General features: G+C 42.2%; 1 protein-coding gene across 1 annotated transcript in view; it reads right to left on the bottom strand.

Annotated features, from left to right (window-relative positions):
* The window catches only part of LOC137413343 (coatomer subunit gamma-2-like), a 71,478-nt gene that overhangs the window by 22,103 nt on the left and 23,553 nt on the right, over positions 1 to 25,822 (bottom strand). The window contains exons 7-16 of the mRNA XM_068098735.2: positions 25,148 to 25,240; positions 13,451 to 13,537; positions 11,938 to 12,095; positions 10,906 to 11,042; positions 10,693 to 10,760; positions 5,434 to 5,622; positions 5,056 to 5,151; positions 4,659 to 4,902; positions 4,359 to 4,434; positions 2,574 to 2,677 (exon numbers count right to left, since the gene is read on the bottom strand). Coding sequence (XP_067954836.1) covers positions 2,574 to 2,677; positions 4,359 to 4,434; positions 4,659 to 4,902; positions 5,056 to 5,151; positions 5,434 to 5,622; positions 10,693 to 10,760; positions 10,906 to 11,042; positions 11,938 to 12,095; positions 13,451 to 13,537; positions 25,148 to 25,240 — 1,252 coding nt within the window. The remainder of the gene's footprint in view (positions 1 to 2,573; positions 2,678 to 4,358; positions 4,435 to 4,658; positions 4,903 to 5,055; positions 5,152 to 5,433; positions 5,623 to 10,692; positions 10,761 to 10,905; positions 11,043 to 11,937; positions 12,096 to 13,450; positions 13,538 to 25,147; positions 25,241 to 25,822) is intronic.

A 25,822-nucleotide genomic window follows, 5' to 3' on the forward strand; every position in this document is an offset into this window, starting at 1 on the left:
GGGATCTGAACCCTGACCCTCCATTTCGTGAAGTGTCAAAATGAGTCACTCTCATCCCATGTACTACCTGACCCCTGATGTCTCACTGACGCACAAACCCTTTGACTCACTCCCACCCTATAATCAACCAACCTTCATCCCTATCCAATCTCCCTCTTTTGCTCCAACAAAGTGTTTCCGTCCAAAACGTTAACATTTTCTCGCTTTCCAAAGCTATCAATTTCCCATCGATCAATACTCTGTTGATTCCATCCAATTTTTGATCTGTCCACAAAGCCTTCAAAGACCATGGCTAGTTTTCCATTCCACCAGAAATGAGGACTTGGGTAACATGTGCAACACCATTAACTGAACTAGACCCAGTTGACACGAACAGGGCCTGAGGAGGGATGGAAAACAAATATTTGATACTAGTGGGGTCACCCGTGGGAATCCCACGGGCATGGAGAGAGACTTGGTATGAAGTCTTAACCAAATCCGTCCGTCACACGGGCATGGACGTGTGTGACATTTGGACATCTTGATTTACATGCTGCACATTAAATTTTACAAAATGGTTACTGGCAATTCATCAGATCCAGAAATGGTGTAATGAACACCATTTATTTATTTCACATAATATGTGACCCCTCACTCCTCTCCACCTGACACTCTCCTCTCTCCACCCTCATGCCTCTCCAATCCCACTCCTCCTCACACTCCTCTCCAATACCTCCGCACACTCCTCTCCAATCGCTCCTCACTCTCCTCTCCAATCGCTCCTCACTCTCCTCTCCAATCGCTCCTCACTCTCCTCTCCAATCGCTCCTCACTCTCCTCTCCAATCGCTCCTCACCCTCCTCTCCAATCGCTCCTCACTCTCCGCTCCAATCGGCCCTCACTCTCCAACCCCTAGTTCCTCGCTCTCAAAGCCCTCGCTCCTCGCTCTCCAACCCCTCGCTCCTCGCTCTCCAACCCCTCGCCCCTCGCTCTCCAACCCCTCGCCCCTCGCTCTCCAACCCCTCGCCCCTCGCTCTCCAACCCCTCGCCCCTCGCTCTCCAACCCCTCGCCCCTCGCCCCTCGCTCTCCAACCCCTCGCCCCTCGCTCTCCAACCCCTCGCCCCTCGCTCTCCAACCCCTCGCTCCTCGCTCTCCAACCCCTCGCCCCTCGCTCTCCAACCCCTCGCCCCTCGCTCTCCAACCCCTCGCCCCTCGCTCTCCAACCCCTCGCCCCTCGCTCTCCAACCCCTCGCCCCTCGCTCTCCAACCCCTCGCTCCTCGCTCTCCAACCCCTCGCTCCTCGCTCTCCAACCCCTCGCTCCTCGCTCTCCAACCCCTCGCTCCTCGCTCTCCAACTCCTCACTCTCCAACCCCCGCTCCTCTCCAACCCCGAGCTCCGCACTCTCCAACCCCTAGCTCCGCACTCTCCAACCCCTAGCTCCTCACTCTCCAACCCCTAGCTCCTCACTCTTCAACCCCTATCTCCTCACTCTCCAAACCCTAGCTCCTCACTCTCCAACCCATAGCTCCTCACTCTCCAACCCCTAGCTCCTCACTCTCCAACCCCTAACTCCTCACTCTCCAACCCTCCTCATCGTTGTTGCAGCAGCATCCTGTGCGAGTCTGTAATCACATTCGTCGAGGGTCTCGTTCTTTTTCTTGCTGCATCCTGTTCAAGTCTGCGTTCTTCATCGACCGTCTCATTCATTTTGGAAATGGAAGTTTCCACGCAACGCATGAATTGTCACGATCCTCAAGAGGAAGTGTCTCGTAATCATCAAATGACAAATGGCAAGTAAATTACATTGTGAAAATTAAAGATTTCAAATAAACGTATTTAAAGTGTATGCGCACATAACTAATAAAAAAAAAACAAAGAAATATCTCTCGGTAATTTCCTGAAACATATTTTACTTCCGGATAATAATGTTGAATGAAATAAGAACGAAGAAATATATGTCGTTTTTGTGACAACTGTCATCAAAAGTAAAAGTAATATATCTTAACGGAAAAGAAAAAGCGAATTTTTAATATATGTCGACATTTTCCCCGACTTATTTTAGGCGGTGTATTTTCGTGCATCATCATGGCACGATTTTTTAAAATACATCTCTGCATTTTCCCGTGTGTGCGTGAATGCTCTCAATTATTTCTGACACCGAGTCTAAAACCATCGATAAAAATTAAATCAGATGGTGAATTCGGGATAAAATCGTGAGGGTGACTCAATGAATGGGCTTTATTTTACAGGCCTTTGAGAAATCATTTCGTTCTATAAACGGAAACTTTCATGTGATTCTCTTCCCGTTTTTTTTCAACCGAGTCTAAAACTATGTTAGCGACTGTTAAAAATGAAATGATATATCGAATTAGAGTTGAAATAAACCTGTGTGAGAGAGAAAGACAGCAAGGGCCTAACTAAACAGGCCTCAAAGCTATTCAAGTTAATAAAATGGTGGATATTTGTTTATATGAAGCCTCTCCAAGAATGGGTGGAGCTACTCTGTAAATGGAGTAAGCCACACCCCCGGACAGACAGACAGACAGACGGACAGACAGAATCACCGTAGCCTATTATAATATAGATAAGTACCGTTCAGGATGTATGCTGCATTGAGGACTTTCTGCCGCTGCTGAAGAATGTGCAGATAGAATGTTACTCTATCTCGAACTTCATCATCTTCATCCATTATGCACCTGTTCCAAGTAGCAGTAACATTAAAAAACTGTCAAAAGGATCATGGGAGATCTTATACAAAGTTAATGCAAAACAAAACATTATTAATTAATCATTTGAGTTTCAATTAAAAGGTTAATGATACCACCTTAGGTGCAAATTCTTATTATAATAGCTTATGTGCGAAGTCAAACATGAAAGACTTGAAATCTTTTCCCATTAATGGAGATATTGTACACCACTCCTTTCCTATTCCATCCCCAGGCGCTGCATGATGTCATCGCCATGCACCGAAAGGGACCTGACGATGACGCATGCTGAAAGGGAGTACCGAGTTTTCACTCCGGTTTCTTTCTTTCTTTCCTGCTTGTCCGGGCAAAATCTCAGCCATCCATTGAGCTAGGAAGCTGAAATTTCGGCACAATAATGAGCAAGTGCTTTGGCAAAACTGCATGTTTTATTTTTTGATTAAACAATTAATTGATTAATTATTTAATTATTATCGATTTGTTAATCACGTATTTATTTTCTTTCTCATCTTGGCAATATCTCGGGCACCTTTTGAGCTAGGAAGCTGATATTTGGACACGACAATGACCAAGTGATTTGGCTGCAAAGGGTATTTTTGATTATTCCATCAATTAACGAATTTTCAAAAAGTTGCACATTCAGATGAAACAGTGGTGGTTTAGGTAAGCTATTCCAATTGATGAAGAAATTACTTATTTTACGATTGGTATTCATTTATTTTAATTATGCAATTAATCAATCAATTATTGTACAACACTCCCTCCCAATACTGTCTCCATGTGCCACAGGCACCCCATCGACATTGCGTGCTGGAGGATATTTTATTTATTTATTTATTTGGCATGGGGAAGTGTACTTTGAATTTATCTCTACTTGTTTTCGCCCCTTAATCAATTTTCGCTGTTTGGGCAGTAATGTGTGATGGCTATTGGTTTGCCTATTTAGGCCCACCATCAGCCACAGAAAACATTATTTCAATGCCCAGGACTTCGTCTGTATGTATCTGTGTACGCATCGAGAATCAGTGTTTTCAGGTGCAAGCAGGTGCAAGTGCCAAATTGTGAGACAGATCAGAAATACACAATTATCAGTTTTTACTTGTATAACATTTAAAATTTTGGAATAAAAGCCTTTTCATGGAGTCGTTCCTATCACCATTAAAAACACCATGGCACATTAGCCTTGAAAGCCATTTTGAGGCCACTATAAAGTATATATTGGGATGCGAGGACAGGCCGTGCTGCGGCCGGCCCACAGGCAAAAGGCAACCACCAGGTGATCAACAAATACATAGATTTTCAATATCTAACATGTCCCGAAACCACTGTCAAAAAAGTAGCACTGGATACTAAACCTCCCTCCTCCCCCTGGGCAACCCCTCTGGTATATCAATATATAGCAAAAGTATGCAGTTTGATTTTCACCCTAAAAATAAGGAAAGCAGCCATCATCTGATATGAGCTGACAATCCAAAAGTCCCTCTCCCGATTATTTTTGTTAATTCTTGGTTATTTCAATATCGACCTATTTTGTACACAATTAGTGGAAATTCGTGGGTTGGCAGTAGTCTGGCATGTCTGGTCAAAACATAATAACAATGTCACATCACAAGAAATAGACAATGTAAAAAGCACAAAGGATGAATAAAGTATACATCCCTGCAAAACCTACCTCTGCAGAAGGACCAGGATACTAGGCAGAAGCTCCTCGTTCTGAGCTCCAAACTTAGCCAGTGCACTCACTGCAGCTGAATACAGACACAGACCATGGATCAAAAGTGAACGATTGAAAGGATGAAACATTGTTAAGTGGCATTTTTTTTTTATGTTAAAGGCCATTTAACCCTCTTGTCCATTCATATTAATAATATTTGTCAAATGGTGTCATTCCTCACACCCTATTACAAATTATATGTGTGGCTAAAAGTCCAAGACATAGGCCAGGTCATTACTCAAATCGCTGTGTACAAACCTGCACGGACAGCCTCATTCTCCAGGATGACACGGTTGTATATGAAACGGATGTACTTTGCAGGGTTGGGCGTGCGTGAACCCTCTCGTCCTAGGAGGTGCAGAATCCGTGTGGCAAGCACCGTGTGCTCACAGTCCTCAATGAACTCGCACAGGTGTGCCAGACCAGGCTCCTTACTATCAGTGCTTTCCTCCACGATGCTGATGATGCAGTCAACTATCGCACGCTTGTACTCAAAGCCACCCTGTGCACAACAATTTCAGATGATAAGGAATTGGTTGTGACATAGCCTCGTGGTTGTGCTAGACCTATGGCATGGATGCTTGAGCACAGACGCTTTTTGGGTGTTGAGGTAAGAGTCGACAGAGAGGGAGTGTTGTTTGAGCTAGGATCTAACCTCATCTCTGAGCATTGAGGAGAGAAAGTTCATCATGACAGGGTGCTTGCGTGGGTACTTCTGGCAAAGTGCGCTGATCGCTTGCACCACTACCACCTGGGGAAAAGGCAAAACAATAAGATAAAGAAAACGTTTTTGAATAAGCTTAGAAAGGGTAAGTGGAAATGAAGAATGATTAGAAGTCATTTAATACAGTTACTGCAAGGATCGGACATGTCTGCCAATGTACAGGGAGGATGGTGTTGGTATTCTGGTGTGCTGCCCAAAGGCAAGCTCAAAACTGCCAAAGCAGTTTCCTGGCAATGGGTTGTTTGCCATTGCCAAAGGAGGATAGCATTACAAATATTTAGCCAAACATTCCCTCCAAGCATTGGTTACCTTGAATTCATCTGAGATCTCAGACATAAAGGAAGAAATCTGTTTCATGAGGCGATCGATGCTACCCTCGCTTCCTGTTTTGAGTAGCGTTGTGATTGCCAGTGTAGCAATACTTCGGTTTGAGTCCGTGATCAAGTTCTCCAGATCCAGGTTGCATGCGGTCACCGCAGATGGGTGCTTCATGGAGACCTGCCACGGGTGCAGTGACAATCAAAAAAGGGGAATCAAGTTTGTTGTTAACATTGAAGTTACAAGCAGCACTTGAAAAAAATGTATTTTAGTAACCAGTGTAACCAGTGTTTTCTAACATGTGTAATGTGGATGATTTGCAATAAAATGTGATTTTGTTTACTTCACCAATCTATTTCGGTCTACTGCGGGATGTAGACCTCCCTCGACATGGTCCATTCTTTTCTATCCTCTGTGACGCCAAGCAATTGCACTCTGGACAGTACAACAACACAACAACATGCATTTTAAGGCCATTTTCCCTGCTAGAGCGGAGGTTAGCCTTGCGGTCCCCATGACAATCTTCTCCATTTTGCCCTATTTTCTGCACCTCTCCTTGTTAACCCCCTTGCCCGCATTTCTTCTTCCACCATCTTTAGCCAAGTCTTTCTCGGTCTTCCCCGTCCTCTACTTCCTTCTACATTAATTTCCATCACTCATCTCAACCAGTCACTTTCATCCTTCCTCAACACATGACCAAACCATCTCAACCTGTTCCTCTTCACAGCATCAATCACAGGCAATATTCCCATCATCTTTCGCAATTCATCATTTGTCTTCCTCTCTCTCAACGATACTCCGCACATCCATCGAACCATTCGCATTTACACCCTTTCCAGCCTTCGTTGCTGCTCTACGTTCATTACCCATGTCTCGCTCCCATAAATCATAACACTTCTCACACATGCAGCATACACCTTTCCCTTCAGCTTCAGCGACACTCTCCTCATCAGCACGCCACTCAGTTCATGAAACTTCTTCCATGCACATCTCACTCGAGCAACCGTTGCCGAGTCTGATCCACCTTCTCCATTCAGCATGTCTCCGAGGTAGCAAAATGTTTTCACACCTTCCAGCTTCACGCCGTCTCCAAGATCCAACTCAACATTTCCTCCATCTGCAGCTCCCTCTGTGCACACCTTACATTTGAATGTAGCTGCCACACTGGTAAATGACCCTCTCAGACCACTACATTTTTGATGAACCCACTCAGCGCACATTGTACATTGAATGGAGTTCACTCCGACACCCTTCCTGCACACAGCACACGGCCACTTCCCAGTTCTTTCCACCTCACCACATGCTTTACCACTTGCCATCACCTTCGTCTTTCCGATATTCACCTTCAGACCTTTTGTCTTCCATACATTCCTTCCACTTGTTCATCTTTTCCTTCAGTCCATCCATACTTTCCGCAATCAACACCAGATCATCTGCATACAACAACTCCCATGGTAAACCCTCCTTTACGTTCTGAGCCAGCACCTCCATCACAGCTACAAATAGTAGTGGACTTAGTACCGACCCCTGATGCACTCCCACCTTCACCTCAAACTCACCACTATTCCCGTCCTTCATCCTTACAGCTGTGCACGCTCTTTTGTACATTGCCATCACTACTCTGATCAACCATTCCTCCACTCCTAACTTCCTCAATGCCCATGTCAATACTTTGCGTGGAACCCTATCAAATGCTTTCTCCAGATCAACAAACCCAAAAAACAACTTCTTCCTCTTCTCCATGTACTTCTCCTGCAACTGCCTCACAATGAAAAGCGCATCTGTCGTTCCTCTTCCTGGCATAAATCTAAACTGCATTTCGTCGATCTTCACTTTCTTCCTTATACTCCTCTCCAACACCCTTTCCAATACCTTCATTCCATGCTCCAATAACTTTATCGCTCGGTTTGAGCCACACTCCAGAGGGTCACCTTTCCCCTTGTATAGAGGGACAAGGGTACTCAGTTCCCAGTCCACTGGAATGCGGCCTTCTTTCACCACCAGATTACAGATCTCTGTCATTCTCTTCACACCCCAACTTCCTGCTGCCTTCAACATATCTCCCACAACTCCCGTCGGCCCTCCCGCTTTTCCACTCTTCATTGCTTTTATCACTTCCTCAACTTCCTTCTCAGTTATCGTCTCTACCGGTCCTAAAACTGGGTTACTCTCTATGTTGCCATCCCATTCATTCTCTGTATTCAACAGCATATCCATATATCTTTTCCATCTTCCTTTAATTCCATCTGGGTCGACAACGATTTGTCCCACTTCATCCTTCAAGCAACTCACCCCCATCACATCACACCTCTCTTTCGCTATGTGCTTTGCAATCCTGAATACTGCTTTCTGACCCTCTTCCGAATCCAAGCGTTCTCCGAACATTTTCCTACATGCCTCCTGCGCCTTTGCTACCTCTTTCTTTGCAGCCTTCCTGGCTGACTTATAACTTTCATGCTCTGCTGTTTCTGCTCCCGTACCCTTCGCCTTCTGCCACTCCTTGAACTTCTTCCTCTTCTCGTCAATCCTCTTTCCAACTTCATCATCCCACCACCATGTTTCCGAGTGCCTCGGTGGTCCTTTTGTCCATCCACAAACCTCACCAACGGCTCCCAACAGACTAGCTTTCATTGACATCCAACCACTTTCAAGCTCAACCACATCATCCTCTACCCTACTCAGCCTCTCCTTTAATGCCTCCCTTACTGTCACCTCTTTCAACCTCCACACCTTCATTCTTGGTTGGTACTTCACCCGCCGAGCTCTCCTCGCACCTTTCACCCTTATGTCGCAGACAACCAAGTGGTGCTGTGAAACAGCCTCCTCCCCCGGGATCACCTTTGTGTCCCGGAGGTGCCCCCATCTCGCCTACGCACCATCAGGTAGTCAACGGTTGTCGTCGACCCACCTGACGTGTATGTAACAAGCTTATTATCCTCTTTCTGGAACTGAGTTTTACAAATCAACAAATCAGCTCCATCAGCAAACTCCAAAATCCTTTCACCTTCTCCATTTCTCACACCATATCCGTAACCCCCATGAACTCCCTCAAAACCATCCATACTCCTTCCCACATGTCCATTCAGGTCTCCTCCCACCACAACAACTTCATCTTTCACGTTTTCCATCAGCTTCTCTATCGCACACCAGAACTTGTCCTTCTCTTCATTGCTTCGACCAACCTGCGGAGCATATCCCGAGATGACGTTCACCAAGAGCTTTCCAATCATCATTTTCACCATCATCAACCTATCACTCACTCTAGTCACACTCACCACACTGTCTACAAACTCCTCAGAAAACAGGATACCAACACCATTCACACCCTCCGGGCACCCTTGCCACACAAACTTGTATTTCTGTCCCTGCCTACCCTTCACCATTCTCACACCACTTCCCTTCCATCTCGTCTCTTGCACACAACATATGTCCACTCTTCTTCTGACCAATACTTCCACCACTTCTCCTGATCTCCCTGTCATTGTCCCTACATTCCACGTCCCAAACCTCAGAAACCGATCTCCACTTCGGGCTGCACCCTGCCCAAATGTAGTTGTAATTGTCATGGTTCTCTTTTTGAGGCAATGTTTTTATGGCCGGATGCCCTTCCTGGACAGTGAATTCTTCAATTTCATTTCTCCATATAGTCATTCTCTAAGTTATCATCTTGTCATCCAGCGGTTCCCCATTCTTCTTGCTATGTCTGAAGCTATTTCATTTCAGTTTATTTAATTGTGACCAATATATTTCATTTAGTTTTCCATTCGATCTATTGGCTTCTCTTTTGATTGCGCAAGAGACCATGTTTCAGAAAAAAAAAGAAAAAAAATTCTCTAATTCCCGGAACCTGTACATATCATTCTAAAATACGCCAATTCTGTGTTATAATATAATGAAAACTATAGTTATTATATATGTTGGGGGAATGCGTGGAAACGTGTTTATTCGTTTGTGGGAATAAATGTGTTAAAACTTGGTGGTTTTACCTGGGGTGTGCATGGGAATGTTCTACGAAGTTGGGATAGCCACCTCCAACATCTGTTTTTATTTTTATGTAGAAATGGGGAAATTTTATCAATAATTTAATACCTGTGTTTTTTTGTTTTGTTTGACTTCAATGAACTCCTGCATGGCTGGTCAGAATGTCTTAAAAAGTTGAGTTGGTACAGAATAACAAAATAAAGGCTCCCCTCCCCCTTCTGTTACCGCTGTAGAAAGCAGGTATTTCTAGTGATAATAATAGATAATATTAACCATTCGTTCCTTAAACTCTACGTCCAATTTTACACATTCTTTAACAACTATTCTCCATACACTCGTTTCCTTCTCTTTTTTAAAATATTTTTCATCCACAAACACAATGCTGCAGTCCGAAGATCTTCTTCAAAAGCATTGCTTAAGTAGTATCGAAATTTTCCAATACCTAATGCAAGCTTTTACAAGACCACCGATCCCTATAGTCCTCAAATGCATCATCGTCAATTATTTCATTACTATATATATAATATATATTTAAACAATGATCCAACTAAGGCGGCACATGGAGGAGCTTGCACATGTGCATAATCACATACAGAACTAGAATGGCACTCGGTAGAGCATACCTCTGCCAGGCTGAACAATTTATGTTTTGTATACCACTGATAGGCCAGATGTGGATCTGTACCTGAACCAAAATCTAAATTGGCTTGTCCTTGTCACCTAACCAATTCATCCACCTATGTGTTGTCATAATCCGTCCACTACTTTTTGAAATATCATGCTATTTATCGTTTTTGGCCTTATCACCCAATTTGTGAAGAATCACTTAAAAATGAAAAAAATTCTCTGATCCGGATTCAAGTCTTCACCAAAATTCAATCAATTCTTCCTCGTCACACACCCAACCTGTCCACCAAGTTTTGTCCGAATCTATCCACAACGTTTTGAGATATCCTGTTCCCAGACAGACAAACAGACGGGGGTGAAAACATAACCAGGCCCACCACAGACAAACAGACGGCGCCCACCTCTGGTGGCGGAGGTAACAAGAACAATCGGAAACATCACTACTTTTACACAAATTACAAGGACAGTAGACAATGGCTGAATCAACATAGTATATGGGATTGTCACCAGCGATCCTAGGATCATGAGCCATGTGCTAAGAAGGGGACATCAAACAAGCTAAAGATGACACAAAATAAATTATTAAATAAGAGACATAATCAGTTACAAACAAAACAAACAATTTTTTTGATTTGCACACACCTTGTTGAGAGTGCGCACAGCAGCATATCGCAATGCAGCCTTAGGAGAGCTGCAGAACAGCTGAAGCACTAAAAAAATAAAAAGGATTAGAGATAGGTGGTCAGAAGTAAAGGGGAAGGAAGAGAGATGAAAGTCAAAGAGTGAAATTAACATGGGCAGGCGGTGGTAGACTGGTAGGATGATATGAAAGGGGAGAACGATTGTGACCCTTACCGGAGACGGCTGGAGCAAGCTCTTTGGTGGTGCAATTTGGCAGGTGCACAATGGCAGAGGCTGCCTCATAGACAACCATCTCATGTTTGTTTCTCAAGCAACGCTCAATGAAATCAAACAGAGGACTCTCATATCGTCTGAGGTCAAATGAATTGAAGGATTTACAATAATATCAAGGCACGAGCATGTATTAGACAGAGATAAGTAATGGTAAGTTATTACATGATGAACTAGAACGGCACTCAGTAGAGGGCATACCTCCACCAGGTGAACAGTTTACGTTTTGTATCCCAGAGTAGACCAGAAAATCACAATAAAGAATCACATTTAATCAAAATCATCCGCTCACAACTATTTGAGATATCCTGCTTTGTATCGTTTTTGGCCCTATCTCCCAATGGTGAAGAATCGTATAAAAAAATTATACTAGCCGGATCCGGATCTTCACCAAAATTGAATCGATTCTTCCTTGTCAAACACACAACCTGTCCACCAAGTTTCGTCCAAATCCGCCCACAACTTTTTGAGATATCCTGCCATGTATCGTTTTTGGCCGGATCTCCCAATGGTGAAGAATCACTTAAAAAGTAAATAATTCTCATATCCGAATCCATATTCAGATCTTCACCAAAATCGAATTGAATTGTCCTTGTCAGACACCCAACCAGTCCACCAAGTTTCGGCCAAATCACTGAACAACTTTTTGAGATATCGTGCTATGTATCATTTTTGGCCCTATCTCCCAAAGGTGAAGAATCACTTTAAAATTCTAGTAGCCGGATCCGAATCCGGATCTTCACCAAAATCTAATCATTTCGTCCTTGTCACATACATATGCTACATCTCTGCCAAATTTTGTCAGAATCCGTCCACAACTTTTTGAGATATTTTGTTCACAAACGGACAGACAGACAAACGGACAAATAGACAGACAGGGGTGAAAACATAACCTCCATCAACCTTTGGCGGTGGAGGTAATTACTGTTGTCAAAACAAAGAAAGGAGGTTGGTAGGGATTCAAAGGCCACACACCCTCCCTGTTCATCCTGAAGAAGCTGACTTGCAATGCGGATTAAAAGGCAGAATGCAAAGGGAGACTTCATGCCGTGGTGGGTGAACTTGGCCACCATCTTTGAGACAGCATTTGGGTCGTTCTTGCGGATGTGATACAGAAAGCCGAGGGCATGATACTGTGGACATTAGACACAAAAGAAGTGGGTCAAAGGAAGAGGTGGCTTCGGAATATTGTAAAAAAAATAAAATAAACATATGTCACCCACAGGGTGAACCGTATCTTGCCAATTATATGTTTGGAAAGCACTCAACAAGGGCTTCAATTTGAGGTACTACTCGATATGGTAACTGAAACTTGAAAATTTTACCTTTTGGTCAAAATTGAATGACCTTCAAAATGACCTTGAAGGTCAAGGCCGATCGACACCAAAAACTAATCAACTGAGCGCCATACCACACCCTATATACCCACCAAGTTTGGAGATCATAAGATCAAAGTTACTCAAAAAATAAGGGTTTCGTAATTTGACCTTGGGGTCAATAATTTTCGACCTCCAGCGCTAACCATGAATGTCAAGGCCGATCGCCACCAAAAACTAATCAGCTGAGCGCCGGACCATATACTAGATTCCCATGAAGTTTGGAGACGATCCGATCAAAGTTACTCAAAAAATAAGGGTTTCGTCGACCTCCATGATTGACCACAAAGTGACCTTGACCTTTGACCTTGACCTTCAAAATTTTGTGTGCTGAAGGGTATCTCTATAGGACTCTGATATGCGAAGTTACATGCGAAGATATGCGAAGATATGGTACCTACGATTTCAACATTTGACCTTGGGGTCAATAATTTTCGACCTCCAGCGCTAACCATGAAGGTCAAGGCCGATCGCCACCAAAAACTAATCAGCTGAGCGCCGGACCATATACTAGATTCCCATGAAGTTTGGAGACGATCCGATCAAAGTTACTCAAAAAATAAGGGTTTCAACATTTGACCTTGGGGTCAATAATTTTCGACCTCCAGCGCTAACCATGAAGGTCAAGGCCGATCGCCACCAAAAACTAATCAGCTGAGCGCCGGACCATATACTAGATTCCCATGAAGTTTGGAGACGATCCGATCAAAGTTACTCAAAAAATAAGGGTTTCGTCGACCTCCATGATTGACCACAAAGTGACCTTGACCTTTGACCTTGACCTTCAAAATTTTGTGTGCTGAAGGGTATCTCTATAGGACTCTGATATGCGAAGTTACAGGAGTTTCCAATAATAACTGTGGTCTACAGAGTGATCTAAACGTGGAAAAAAAATGATTAACCACAAACAAAAAAACAAAAAAACAAAAAAACAAACAAAAAAACAAACATACAAGCTGACTAATACATCTTGCAAAAACTTTGTTTTGGCAAGATAATAAAAGGAACCACTTTCCAAAGCATCTTGGCTTAAAAAAACACCAACATTGAAAGTTCATCACCAACTTCGGCATAATAGTAACGACGAGTGTAAAGAAGGAATTGATGCTCACCTGCACCATATTATTATCACTTGACGCAGCTTCCTGGGCTTCGTTCACCCAACGCTTGATCACATCAAAGCTCGACTTCATCAGGTGCTGTAGCACAAGAATATGCGATTCTAAGTTCAGTACACCGTTATCAGCAAGTTTGGGCTTGTAGTTTGTTTGTTTTTTTAAATCAAAAAAAAAATTCCCCTTCATTCTCACTTAACGAAGATGCTCAAAGGTCTTGTAGCACGGAGTACTCTTATTTTATGCTTGGAAATCAATGAATATATGTATTATTAAACCATCAAAAGCGCCAAAATCCATGCAATGGCAGAAGCAAAGAATCCAGGTTTTTCTCACTCTGTCAACAGACTTCTGGCACAATCATCACTTTTCAGTCTGTTCGTGGAAGTGAGACGTGGATCTATTAAGTCACTGCAGCATAAAGTATTAAGCAGCCACTCGTGTAAACGTTCACAATCAGCGTCAGCACATACCGGTATTCTCACTCTTGCATTATTCAATGTCATTTTGTACAGGCAGTGGAGGTTCGTGTGCTTTATATGCACACATCACAATCCTCTTGATTCATGATATTGTGACAAATGTGACAGCTTGGTTTTAACAAGGATAAAGTCATAAACAAAATGGAGCTGTTTTTATCACAAAATCTTTTTGAGCTCGAATTGCTGTGGTTAAGTTGTAGCAAAGGAATTGGACACGTCAACAATATTTTCTTGCCTTTCTTCTCTGTGAAGTTAATCTTCAATGAACCCTCACCTTCAGAAGAATGCATATTCTAGATATAATCATAGCGCTACGGCACTTTAGTCAGTGATGCATTTAGTATTCTCAGTTGCATCTCAATGTCGTTGAAGCTGAAGGGAAAGGTGTATGCTGCATGTGTGAGAAGTGTTATGATTTATGGGAGCGAGACATGGGTAATGAACGTAGAGCAGCAACGAAGGCTGGAAAGGGTGGAAATGCGAATGGTTCGGTGGATGTGCAGAGTATCGTTGAGAGAGAGGAAGACAAATGATGAATTGCGAAAGATGATGGGAATAGAGCCTGCGATTGATGCTGTGAAGAGGAACAGGTTGAGATGGTTTGGTCATGTGTTGAGGAAGGATGAAAGTGACTGGTTGAGAAGAGTGATGGGAATGAATGTAGAAGGAAGTAGAGGACGGGGAAGACCGAGAAAGACTTGGCTAAAGATGGTGGAAGAATAAATGCGGGCAAGGGGGTTAACAAGGAGAGATGCAGAAAATAGGGCAAAATGGAGAATATTGTCATGGGAACCGCAAGGCTAACCCCCGCACTAGCAGGGAAAAAGGCCTTAAAATGCATGTTGTTGTTGTTGTTGTAGTTGTATCTCAAATTGAACAATTGCCGATCTTGTGTCCTCGTGGGTCTCTCCAGTAGCATTGAAACCTTGGAGGATGTATCGTCCACACAACAAGAGTGAATTTGTATATTTGATGCACACCGCTCCTTTTCTATGCCATCTCCAGGCGCTGCATGACGTCATTGCCGGGCACCAAAGGGGGCCCGGCAATGACACGCGCTGAAAGGGAGTACTCAGTTTTCACTCCGGTTTCTTTCTTGTTTTCTTGTTTGTTTGTTTGTCCGGGCGATATCTCAGCCATCCTTTGAGCTAGGAAGCTGAAATTTTGGCACAATAGTGAGCAAGTGCTTTGGCAAAAACGGTATTTTTTTATTTTTCAATTAATTGATTACTTACTTTAGCCTGGTGTTGGCTTAGCGGTTAGGGTGCCGGCTTGGGATCCTAGGATCCTGGGTTCGAATCCCGGTCGATCGCTGAATTAACGCCAGGGGGGTTGACTCAGCCTGTCATCCTTCCGAGGTCGGCAAATTGAGTACCAGCTTGCTGGGATGAATGATCACGGTGTGTACCCCGATTTAGAATAGGCACATCGTATCCCTGCGCATCGAAGAGCGTGACCAAGGGTTGGCGTCAGGAAGGGCATCCGGCCATAAAAACATTGCCTCAAACAGGGAACCATGATTGTCATGGGGCCCGCAAGGCTAACCCCTGCTATAGCGGGGAAAATGGCCTTAAAACGATCATTCATTCATTCATTTCATTACTTAATTATTAGCGATTTATTAAGTACTTATTTATTTCCTTTCTCATCTGGGCAATATCTCAGGCACCTTTTGAGCTAGGAAGCTGATATTTGGACATGCCAATGACCAAGTGATTTGGCTGTAAAGGCTATTTTTGATTTATTGATTAATCAATTAATTATTCGATTAATTACTTAATTAATTACTTTTTTAAGTTACAGAGTCGGATGAAACGGTGGTGGTTTAGGTATTCTCATAGCCAATTGATTAATTATATTTAATGATTATTCTTTATTTATGTTCATTATTAATCATTTATTATTTTCTCTCATCTGGGCAATATCTCAGGCACCTTTTGGGCTATGAAGCTGATATTTGGACACACCAGTGACCAAGTGATGTCGCTATGAAGGATATTTTTGATTTATTGATTAATCAATTAATCAATGAATTATTTATTGATTAATCAATTATTTTTAATTTACCAACTAAATCAATTAATTAATTATTAAAATAAAATATTGTTATGTTTTTGTGAATAAAGGATAACCCCCCTCGTACGTAGACGCACCGCAACATGTAGCCTCGCGGTAGTTGTTATTTCTTAGTAAATGTAAGCGTAGTCTCCTTCCCTGTGTTAGTTTTGCATTGAGCAGGCCAGTGAGTAGGCCTCAATTGGGCTAGCATGCCATGTGCTCGGCCTGGAACAAGTCTGGCAAGGCCGAAGGGAGGAGCTGCAGGGGGGAGTGGCCGGTAAGCCGCGAGCAGCCAATCGGTGCTCGAGGGGAGTGGCTCACAACGGCGGCGAGAGGAGGGGCTTGGAACATTCGGGTAGGACCGGGGAGGGGCTGTATAAAACCCTGCCCCGAGCCCCCCGCGTCAGAATGCACGAAGACGAGAATTGAGTCGGAGCCCCTGTGAGATCGTCAGAACCGCAGCAGAACGAGTGAATTGAGTTGCTTGTTATAGCCTCGCTGTACACGAACATTCCCCGTGCCCTGTGCCCTGTGGCTGTATTTAATCGCGCTGTGTGGAGACGACCCATTCTGGGCCACAGACATGCGATCTCCTCCTGCCTGCGTTTCCAAGCATATGTGCCGTGAACACCAGAGGGCCACGCTGGGCGAGCTGTCCCGGAGCAACCGACGGCACGGCGCGTTTGGCGCGCGAACTTCCTTCCTTCTTTTTCCCCACATGAGTGAGTGGGCCCTTTGTCTGGGGATAAGTTAAGGCTGTTAAGCATCTGCTCTGTGTCCCTTCCCTTTATTCGAATCACTGTACATTATAAATAAACGGTGTTCTTCCTCTTATTTGACCGTTCCCGTCCTTTCACAATTGGCTTAGCATCGTACGAATAGAACCGCTCGAATCGGGTTCAATAAAAGGTAACGGCACGAGTCACGTGATACGCACACCGCTTGGGCGTATTCGATTAGCGTGGCTTGTGCGAGGTCCGGTCCCCGTTTGTGGCAGCGTGGGTCAAAGGTACGTGCGGCATCGACCCGATACCCGTTTTCACGCTCGCTGCGGAAGTGGTGATTCGGCCTCGTGGACACGAAGACCCGAGGGGGAAAAGGGGCTTAACCCCTCCTCTGTACGTCGATGGGCTTCAGGAGATCCGCAACAATATTTTATGATCATTATTGATCGATTTTAATTATGCACTAATCAATCAATTATTGCACACCTCTCCCTCCTACGTCTATATGAGCTGCACAGTGGTATCCCCGGATGCCGGAGGCGCCCCGGCAATACCGTGCTGGAGGATATTGATTTATTTGGCATGGGGGCGGTGTACTTTGAATGTATCTGTACTTGTTTATGTATGCTTTAAAAAAAAAATAAAAAAAAAATAAACATATGTCACCCACAGGGTGAACCGTATCTTGCCATTTGACCTTGACCTTTGACCTTGACCTTAATAATTTCGTATGGTGAATAGTATGTCTTCATGACCAACGCACATGAAATATTGAAAGATTTTGATGAGAACTGAGGAAATAATTTTTTCATGAAAATTCCGTTTTTTCGTCATGACGTCATCAAATGACGTCATAGCGTCAAACTGTTTACAGATCTGGGAAGCACTCATCAAGGGCATTCATATGAGGTATTACTCGATATGGTACCTACGATTTCAAAATTTGACCTTGGGGTCAATAATTTTCGACCTCCAGCGCTAACCATGAAGGTCAAGGCCGATCGCCACCAAAAACTAATCAGCTGAGCGCCGGACCATATACTAGATTCCCATGAAGTTTGGAGACGATCCGATCAAAGTTACTCAAAAAATTAGTGTTTCGTCGACCTCCATGATTGGCCGCAAAGTGACCTTGACCTTTGACCTTGACCTTCATAATTTTGTGTGCTAAAGGGTATCTCTAAAAGACTGATATGCGAACTTACAAGAGTTTCCAAAGGGAACTGTGCTCTACAGAGTGACCTAAACAATGCGAACTAAAGCAATACAATATACATGAAAAGTGCAGTTTTTTCGTCATAACGCCGTCAAATGACGTCACATTGTCAAACTAGTTATATGTTTGGAAAGCACTCAACAAGGGCTTCAATTTGAGGTACTACTCGATATGGTAACTGAAACTTGAAAATTTTACCTTTTGGTCAAAATTGAATGACCTTCAAAATGACCTTGAAGGTCAAGGCCGATCGACACCAAAAACTAATCAGCTGAGCGCCATACCACACCCTATATACCCACCAAGTTTGGAGATCATAAGATCAAAGTTACTCAAAAAATAAGGGTTTCGTTGACCTCCATGATTGACCGCAAAGTGACCTTGACCTTTGACCTTGACCTTCAAAATTTTGTGTGCTGACGGGTATCTCTATAGGACTCTGATATGCGAAGTTACAGGAGTTTCCAATAATAACTGTGGTCTACAGAGTGATCTAAACGTGAAAAAAAAATGATTAACCACAAACAAAAAAACAATAAAAACATATGTCACCCACAGGGTGAACCGTATCTTGCCAAAATGTGAACATGAGTGACTTGCTTCAGGTCACACTGAGGTGAACAGAACTGCTATCCACTAGAAGCGACTCTTTGAGGAATGTCTGCCCACGAGATATTGAAAGATTTTGATGAGAACTGAGGAAATAATTGTTTCATGAAAATTCCGTTTTTTCGTCATGACGTCATCAAATGACGTCATAGCGTCAAACTGTTTACAGATCTGGGAAGCACTCATCAAGGGCATTCATATGAGGTATTACTCGATATGGTACCTACGATTTCAAAATTTGACCTTGGGGTCAATAATTTTCGACCTCCAGCGCTAACCATGAAGGTCAAGGCCGATCGCCACCAAAAACTAATCAGCTGAGCGCCGGACCATATACTAGATTCCCATGAAGTTTGGAGACGATCCGATCAAAGTTACTCAAAAAATAAGGATTTCAACATTTGACCTTGGGGTCAATAATTTTCGACCTCCAGCGCTAACCATGAAGGTCAAGGCCGATCGCCACCAAAAACTAATCAGCTGAGCGCCGGACCATATACTAGATTCCCATGAAGTTTGGAGACGATCCGATCAAAGTTACTCAAAAAATAAGGGTTTCGTCGACCTCCATGATTGACCACAAAGTGACCTTGACCTTTGACCTTGACCTTCAAAATTTTGTGTGCTGAAGGGTATCTCTATAGGACTCTGATATGCGAAGTTACATGCGAAGATATGCGAAGATATGGTACCTACGATTTCAACATTTGACCTTGGGGTCAATAATTTTCGACCTCCAGCGCTAACCATGAAGGTCAAGGCCGATCGCCACCAAAAACTAATCAGCTGAGCGCCGGACCATATACTAGATTCCCATGAAGTTTGGAGACGATCCGATCAAAGTTACTCAAAAAATAAGGGTTTCAACATTTGACCTTGGGGTCAATAATTTTCGACCTCCAGCGCTAACCATGAAGGTCAAGGCCGATCGCCACCAAAAACTAATCAGCTGAGCGCCGGACCATATACTAGATTCCCATGAAGTTTGGAGACGATCCGATCAAAGTTACTCAAAAAATAAGGGTTTCGTCGACCTCCATGATTGACCACAAAGTGACCTTGACCTTTGACCTTGACCTTCAAAATTTTGTGTGCTGAAGGGTATCTCTATAGGACTCTGATATGCGAAGTTACAGGAGTTTCCAATAATAACTGTGGTCTACAGAGTGATCTAAACGTGGAAAAAAAATGATTAACCACAAACAAAAAAACAAAAAAACAAAAAAACAAAAAAACAAACAAAAAAACAAACATACAAGCTGACTAATACATCTTGCAAAAACTTCGTTTTGGCAAGATAACAAACAAAAAAACAAACATACAAGCTGACTAATACATCTTGCAAAAACTTCGTTTTGGCAAGATAACAAACAAAATAAACATATGTCACCCACAGGGTGAACCGTATCTTGCCAATTATATGTTTGGAAAGCACTCAACAAGGGCTTCAATTTGAGGTACTACTCGATATGGTAACTGAAACTTGAAAATTTTACCTTTTGGTCAAAATTGAATGACCTTCAAAATGACCTTGAAGGTCAAGGCCGATCGACACCAAAAACTAATCAACTGAGCGCCATACCACACCCTATATACCCACCAAGTTTGGAGATCATAAGATCAAAGTTACTCAAAAAATAAGGGTTTCGTAATTTGACCTTGGGGTCAATAATTTTCGACCTCCAGCGCTAACCATGAATGTCAAGGCCGATCGCCACCAAAAACTAATCAGCTGAGCGCCGGACCATATACTAGATTCCCATGAAGTTTGGAGACGATCCGATCAAAGTTACTCAAAAAATAAGGGTTTCGTCGACCTCCATGATTGACCACAAAGTGACCTTGACCTTTGACCTTGACCTTCAAAATTTTGTGTGCTGAAGGGTATCTCTATAGGACTCTGATATGCGAAGTTACATGCGAAGATATGCGAAGATATGGTACCTACGATTTCAACATTTGACCTTGGGGTCAATAATTTTCGACCTCCAGCGCTAACCATGAAGGTCAAGGCCGATCGCCACCAAAAACTAATCAGCTGAGCGCCGGACCATATACTAGATTCCCATGAAGTTTGGAGACGATCCGATCAAAGTTACTCAAAAAATAAGGGTTTCAACATTTGACCTTGGGGTCAATAATTTTCGACCTCCAGCGCTAACCATGAAGGTCAAGGCCGATCGCCACCAAAAACTAATCAGCTGAGCGCCGGACCATATACTAGATTCCCATGAAGTTTGGAGACGATCTGATCAAAGTTACTCAAAAAATAAGGGTTTCGTCGACCTCCATGATTGACCACAAAGTGACCTTGACCTTTGACCTTGACCTTCAAAATTTTGTGTGCTGAAGGGTATCTCTATAGGACTCTGATATGCGAAGTTACAGGAGTTTCCAATAATAACTGTGGTCTACAGAGTGATCTAAACGTGGAAAAAAAATGATTAACCACAAACAAAAAAACAAAAAAACAAAAAAACAAACAAAAAAACAAACATACAAGCTGACTAATACATCTTGCAAAAACTTCGTTTTGGCAAGATAAAAACAAAAAAACAAACAAAAAAACAAACATACAAGCTGACTAATACATCTTGCAAAAACTTCGTTTTGGCAAGATAATAAAACATATGTCACCCACAGGGTGAACCGTATCTTGCCAAAATGTGAAAATTCCGTTTTTTCGTCATGACGTCATCAAATGACGTCATAGCGTCAAACTGTTTACAGATCTGGGAAGCACTCATCAAGGGCATTCATATGAGGTATTACTCGATATGGTACCTACGATTTCAAAATTTGACCTTGGGGTCAATAATTTTCGACCTCCAGCGCTAACCATGAAGGTCAAGGCCGATCGCCACCAAAAACTAATCAGCTGAGCGCCGGACCATATACTAGATTCCCATGAAGTTTGGAGACGATCCGATCAAAGTTACTCAAAAAATAAGGGTTTCGTTGACCTCCATGATTGACCACAAAGTGACCTTGACCTTTGACCTTGACCTTCAAAATTTTGTGTGCTGAAGGGTATCTCTATAGGACTCTGATATGCGAAGTTACAGGAGTTTCCAATAATAACTGTGGTCTACAGAGTGATCTAAACGTGAAAAAAAAATGATTAACCACAAACAAAAAAACAAACAAACAGACAAACATACAAGCTGACTAATACATCGTGCAAAAACTTCGTTTTGGCAAGATAAAAACAAAGAACATATGTCACCCACAGGGTGAACCGTATCTTGCCAATTTGTGTGCTAAAGGGTATCTCTAAAAGACTCTGATATGCGAACTTACAAGAGTTTCCAAAGGGAACTGTGCTCTACAGAGTGACCTAAACAATGCGAACTAAAGCAATACAATATACATGAAAAGTGCAGTTTTTTCGTCATAACGCCGTCAAATGACGTCACATTGTCAAACTAGTTATATGTTTGGAAAGCACTCAACAAGGGCTTCAATTTGAGGTACTACTCGATATGGTAACTGAAACTTGAAAATTTTACCTTTTGGTCAAAATTGAATGACCTTCAAAATGACCTTGAAGGTCAAGGCCGATCGACACCAAAAACTAATCAACTGAGCGCCATACCACACCCTATATACCCACCAAGTTTGGAGATCATAAGATCAAAGTTACTCAAAAAATAAGGGTTTCGTAATTTGACCTTGGGGTCAATAATTTTCGACCTCCAGCGCTAACCATGAAGGTCAAGGCCGATCGCCACCAAAAACTAATCAGCTGAGCGCCGGACCATATACTAGATTCCCATGAAGTTTGGAGACGATCCGATCAAAGTTACTCAAAAAATAAGGGTTTCGTTGACCTCCATGATTGACCGCAAAGTGACCTTGACCTTTGACCTTGACCTTCAAAATTTTGTGTGCTAAAGGGTATCTCTAAAAGACTCTGATATGCGAACTTACAAGAGTTTCCAAAGGGAACTGTGCTCTACAGAGTGACCTAAACAATGCGAACTAAAGCAATACAATATACATGAAAAGTGCAGTTTTTTCGTCATAACGCCGTCAAATGACGTCACATTGTCAAACTAGTTATATGTTTGGAAAGCACTCAACAAGGGCTTCAATTTGAGGTACTACTCGATATGGTAACTGAAACTTGAAAATTTTACCTTTTGGTCAAAATTGAATGACCTTCAAAATGACCTTGAAGGTCAAGGCCGATCGACACCAAAAACTAATCAGCTGAGCGCCATACCACACCCTATATACCCACCAAGTTTGGAGATCATAAGATCAAAGTTACTCAAAAAATAAGGGTTTCGTTGACCTCCATGATTGACCGCAAAGTGACCTTGACCTTTGACCTTTGACCTTCAAAATTTTGTGTGCTGAAGGGTATCTCTATAGGACTCTAATCTGCGAAGTTACAGGAGTTTCCAATAATGACTGTGGTCTACAGAGTGATCTAAACGTGAAAAAAAAATGATTAACCACAAACAAAAAAACAAACAAAAAAACAAACAAACAAACAAACAAACATACAAGCTGACTGATACATCTTGCAAAAACTTCGTTTTGGCAAGATAACAAACATACAAGCTGACTGATACATCTTGCAAAAACTTCGTTTTGGCAAGATAACAAACAAACAAACAAACATACAAGCTGACTGATACATCTTGCAAAAACTTCGTTTTGGCAAGATAAAAAACTATAATTCACCAAATGTCCGTCCGTCCGTTCAAAGGTACCGCAAAAACGGCTCAACCGATCGCAACAATATTTTGGGTGGGTATTCCTGGGACCCCTGGGAGTAAAATAGGCGAAATTGTTTTTCCAATTTTCCAGTTTTTCCAAACACGATGGAATAATATTTACCGATATGAACAGTGATGTGGCTTTTGTTGAAATTCTACAAATACTGTTTATTCTACGTACCAGGAGAGAGTAGATTGACTCCCGACAAACTCTTCCTATATAAACGTGCGGCTCCGAAGTAACATGGCAGCGTATGCAAAGCGACTGAGAAACGGGTGTAGCGGCCGCTTCCGTTTTGCAGAATTCAAGCTTTTTTTCAAAATGGGCGCCATGTACTGTTTAGATTTTGATGATTTGCCTGTGATATGATTCAACGGATGCTTATATGATCGTTTAAATTTTTAAAAAGCCTTCAATTTCTGATATTTTGCCTTTTCATTTGGGCCTCCCAATTGAAGCCCCGCCCTTAAGGCGGGTACCGTTGCTAGTAATAATAATACTGAACCAAATCCAACCAAATTTTGCATGTTGCCGAAGGTTACCCGAGGTATGGTTTCTGTCTGGACAGCATATCTGGGGTTCAGGGTGGGAGGACGACTCCAATTCTCTATCGAAATGTGTATCGTACAACGCCACCCGGTATTACAAATAATCTTCTAATGTAAAGAGTTTAAACAACTTATTATGCAATACAGTGATGTCGAAATCTGAGTGAGAATAATTACAAAATTTTCAAAATGTTAATTTCACTCATTTTAAGCAGATTCAAACCAAAGCAAACAACAATGATGTTCGCAGAAGAGTGGAAGTGATTTTTGCTCACACTATATATAAGCAGCAAGGATGGTTGATTGGTTGATGAAGGTGATGTTAGCTGACTTCCAAGCAGATGTAAGATTAACTCAGGAAAATTATAGAGTGAATAAAGTGAAGTACAACATGGTGTCTTAATTATATCCATCAGCAAAGCAACAGATGAAAATTATTAGTATGTAAATAAATAAGACAGTTAGAAACATGGTTGCGTCTTTATCACGGTTCTTCTGAAAGACAAAAGCCCCCAGGAGGATGACTTAACAGGATCACTTCATCTTGACGGCAGCAAGAGAAATTCTGGCGATTGCCAGAACATCTGGGCTGACTTGAGGAAGGCTTTTGATTGGACAAATTAAAAAGGGAAGTTATGGATTAATGTCGACTCCATTTTCACAGGGCTTTCAAGTAAATTATATAATGTGGGCACTTCTGCATAGTATCTTTTTTTGTCTGAAATTTTTTTCCCGTCAAAATAGAAAAAAAATTGGTTGAAAAAGTATTGGTCCGACATGAAAACTTGGTGGGTGAAAAGCCTGGCGACCGGCAACAACAGGCAATCCATGACTCTCATACAGCCTCTTTCAGTATGGTTTAAGAAAACCCGTTGCCACATTGCAAAATTCCATGTACATTTTTGGAAATATAAACTCAAACACAATGTTTTCAAACATTACTCCAGAGGAAAAGTTATTGACAATTCGATGCAAGATGACATTCAAAAGCGACCTATTTTATGAAACATGCCATTTAATGCCAAGACCATGAGAGAAGTATATTGAAACTTTGCAATTTATGGTGAAAAACAGTCAATCACGTTATAATATTTGAGGTGTAGGGAATGCCGATTACAATTTTCTAATAATACAATAAAACCAAGACAAAATAAGTACCTGGTATATATATTCAAGAAACTAAATATGACTATCCACAATACATTGTGATCTTTCATTCCTGGAATACAAAGCCACATTTATTTATCAGGAAGACAAGACAATAGATTGTGTTAATACTGCAAGTATTCATATAGTGATGTTATAGTCATCCTTATTATTTATTTTACCAAGGAGGAAACGAGGGCAGATGATGAGACACTGGGGGCCTTGTCTACGATGGCTTGTTTCATGTAGCGTTCAACCCCTTGTAGCATCCCAGTCTGAGAGGGGGGAAAAAAAGAAAAGGCCATACTGTGAAAAAAAAAACCCCCCCAAAAAAACAGATAAACTGTAAAACGTTTCTTGGAGCAACAAAGTAAGATTTTGAATTATCGATATACAGTAAAGAGGGCGTTTCAAAAAAATTTCTAATAAATAAATTGGGTAAAATTAACTCAATAAAACAGAATTCTCGGTAAACTAACTTTTGAAACATCCTGTATTATAAGAGCGAGTCTATTTGTTTGTTTGCTCATTTCCAAAACCGTGGGGAATTCCCTTGAAATTTGCTTTTCCGGATCGTTTTCACATACGGAAGGTCAACATCACAATTAAAAACGTTAAATCCTCAATTAAAAATGATGTAAAAACATGACAACGGACTTTGAGAAAATCGAGCATTGTATGTCAGATGCTTCCCGACTCCCCACCCCCTCGGGGAGGAGAGGGTAGAGCTTAGGCTACATCCTTCGCGTTCGAAGATTGATGTTCCATGAGAATTGAATGTGTTGCATTTAAATATTTATTTTCCGTATGCAGAATGGAAGTTAATATACAAAGGATCCTCAGTCTCCATGGGACTA

The sequence above is a fragment of the Myxine glutinosa genome, chromosome 1 (genome assembly GCF_964187855.1).
Source record: "Myxine glutinosa chromosome 1, kmMyxGlut1.1, whole genome shotgun sequence".
Taxonomy (NCBI): domain Eukaryota; kingdom Metazoa; phylum Chordata; class Myxini; order Myxiniformes; family Myxinidae; genus Myxine; species Myxine glutinosa.